This window comes from Emiliania huxleyi (genome assembly GCF_000372725.1).
Source record: "Emiliania huxleyi CCMP1516 unplaced genomic scaffold EMIHUscaffold_4214, whole genome shotgun sequence".
Lineage (NCBI taxonomy): Eukaryota > Haptophyta > Isochrysidales > Noelaerhabdaceae > Emiliania > Emiliania huxleyi.
The window spans coordinates 1-1,768 of record NW_005198818.1 but is presented as its reverse complement, the minus strand read 5'-3'; the positions used below and the strand labels follow the sequence as shown (position 1 = coordinate 1,768).

General features: G+C 63.1%; 1 protein-coding gene across 1 annotated transcript; it reads left to right on the top strand.

Moving 5' to 3' along the window:
• Positions 1-610: 610 nt before the first annotated feature.
• On the top strand, positions 611-1,454 carry EMIHUDRAFT_256017 (hypothetical protein; the record flags this gene model as incomplete). The annotated part of the gene is made up of 2 exons (XM_005769453.1): positions 611-927; positions 1,436-1,454. The coding sequence occupies 2 exons, from the start codon at positions 611-613 to the stop codon at positions 1,452-1,454; spliced, it is 336 nt and encodes a 111-aa protein (XP_005769510.1).
• Positions 1,455-1,768: the final 314 nt, after the last annotated feature.

Below are 1,768 nucleotides of genomic sequence, written 5' to 3'. Positions count from 1 at the left end.
TCATTTGGGGCCTGGAGCCCCTGCACAATGATGTTTATGGAGGTTTAAGGCCCTGTTCACGCGCGCGCGAGACGTGCAGACAGGGTTGCCAGGTGAGAGCGAATGGCGCGGTTCACGCCTCGCACAACAGAGAGAGAGATGCGCTCTGCATGGTGGGACATTTGTTTGTGTTGTTGCGCTGGGTGGGTGGGGTCCCAACGTGTGTTGTGATCCTTTGCGAGCTATCCGGAGCACTTGGAGCACTTGGAGTGCAGTTATTAACCTCACATGCGGGGCCGGGGAGCTGAGAAGCGCACCCAGCGAGCCGGATGATTGGCATCGGGCGCTAGCCCCGCTGGCGGGATTCTTTTCGAGGAGTCCGCGCGCGCGGCCCGCAAGGTGGCGAGGGACGTCAGGTGCGCGTGCGCTGGAATCGGCCCATTTGTGATCACATTTTGGAACCCCAGTCGCCTGCCTTAGGCCGCCTGCGGAGGGGCCAACGCGTCATCATGGAGCGCCGCGGAATTCTTCTCCACCCGAAGGCCCGCCCTCCGCCTCAGCCTGCAAGGCGGCGGACCCAGCTTTTTCCACAACCGCTTCCCGCGGCCTCCGGGCCGGGGGCGCAGCTGCCATGGCAACCATGGAGATTAGGGTGGCCAACAAGTACCGGCTCGGCCGCAAGATCGGCTCGGGAAGCTTCGGAGACATCTACCTCGGCACGCACATCTCGACCGGCGAGGAAGTGGCGATCAAGCTGGAGTCGATCAAGAGCAAGCACCCGCAGCTGCTGTACGAGTCTAAGCTGTACAAGATTCTGGGCGGCGGCGTGGGCATCCCTACCGTCCGCTCCTTCACCGTCGAGGGGGATTACAACGTGATGGTGATGGACCTGCTCGGTCCGTCGCTGGAGGATCTCTTCAACTTCTGCGACAGGCGCCCGATCCGAGAGTGGAGAGCCGCGCCGCGCCGCGCACAGCCGCCGCGCGCCGCGCCGGCCGCCGCGCGCGGCCGCCCCGCGCGCGCGCAGGACCGCGCGCGCCTCGCAGCGCGCGGCGCCGCTCTGCGCGCGCGGGGGCGCGCCAGACCCCCACAGCGCCCTGTTCACGCGCGCGCGAGACGTGCAGACAGGGTTGCCAGGTGAGAGCGAATGGCGCGGTTCACGCCTCGCACAACAGAGAGAGAGAGATGCGCTCTGCATGGTGGGACATAAAAGAGAGCGAGTACTTGGGCGAGTAGGCCGTGCGGTCGACGCTGCCGCGCGCGACTTTGCGCGCGAGGCGGCGCAGCTTGAGAACGGCGGTGGGCGAGAAGCCGCCGCCGAACGTCTCGTGGAGCAGCAGGTTGAAGTTGTTGCGCTTGACAAAGATCGCGTCGTGGTAGAAACCGCGATGCGCCTTGACGTAGCCGTGGCCGGTCTTGTGGGAGAAGGGTTGGCCGGGCTACGTGTGAGTGTTAGATTTGTTTGGTATTGCTAAAAATCTCTCTCACATGACTGAGATGACACTCGCACACTCCGACACTGCACGCGAGAGGCTTGCGTCTTGCGAGTTAATCGTATGGCGACATGTCGCGTTTGCACTTGGAGCACTTGGAGTGCAGTCGGTAACCTCACATCCCCTGGGGTCGTGCCGAGAATTTCGGTTATGACCGGCGGTTCCTCTTTCCTGCTCTTCCTAAGTGCAGCTCCTCCTCGCTTCATGATCGCGCAGGAAGGGCTCGACCACTTTGTACAGGTGATGTACAATGGGGACCTGACAAGCGCGCAACAAATCAGGAAAGTACTGGGCTT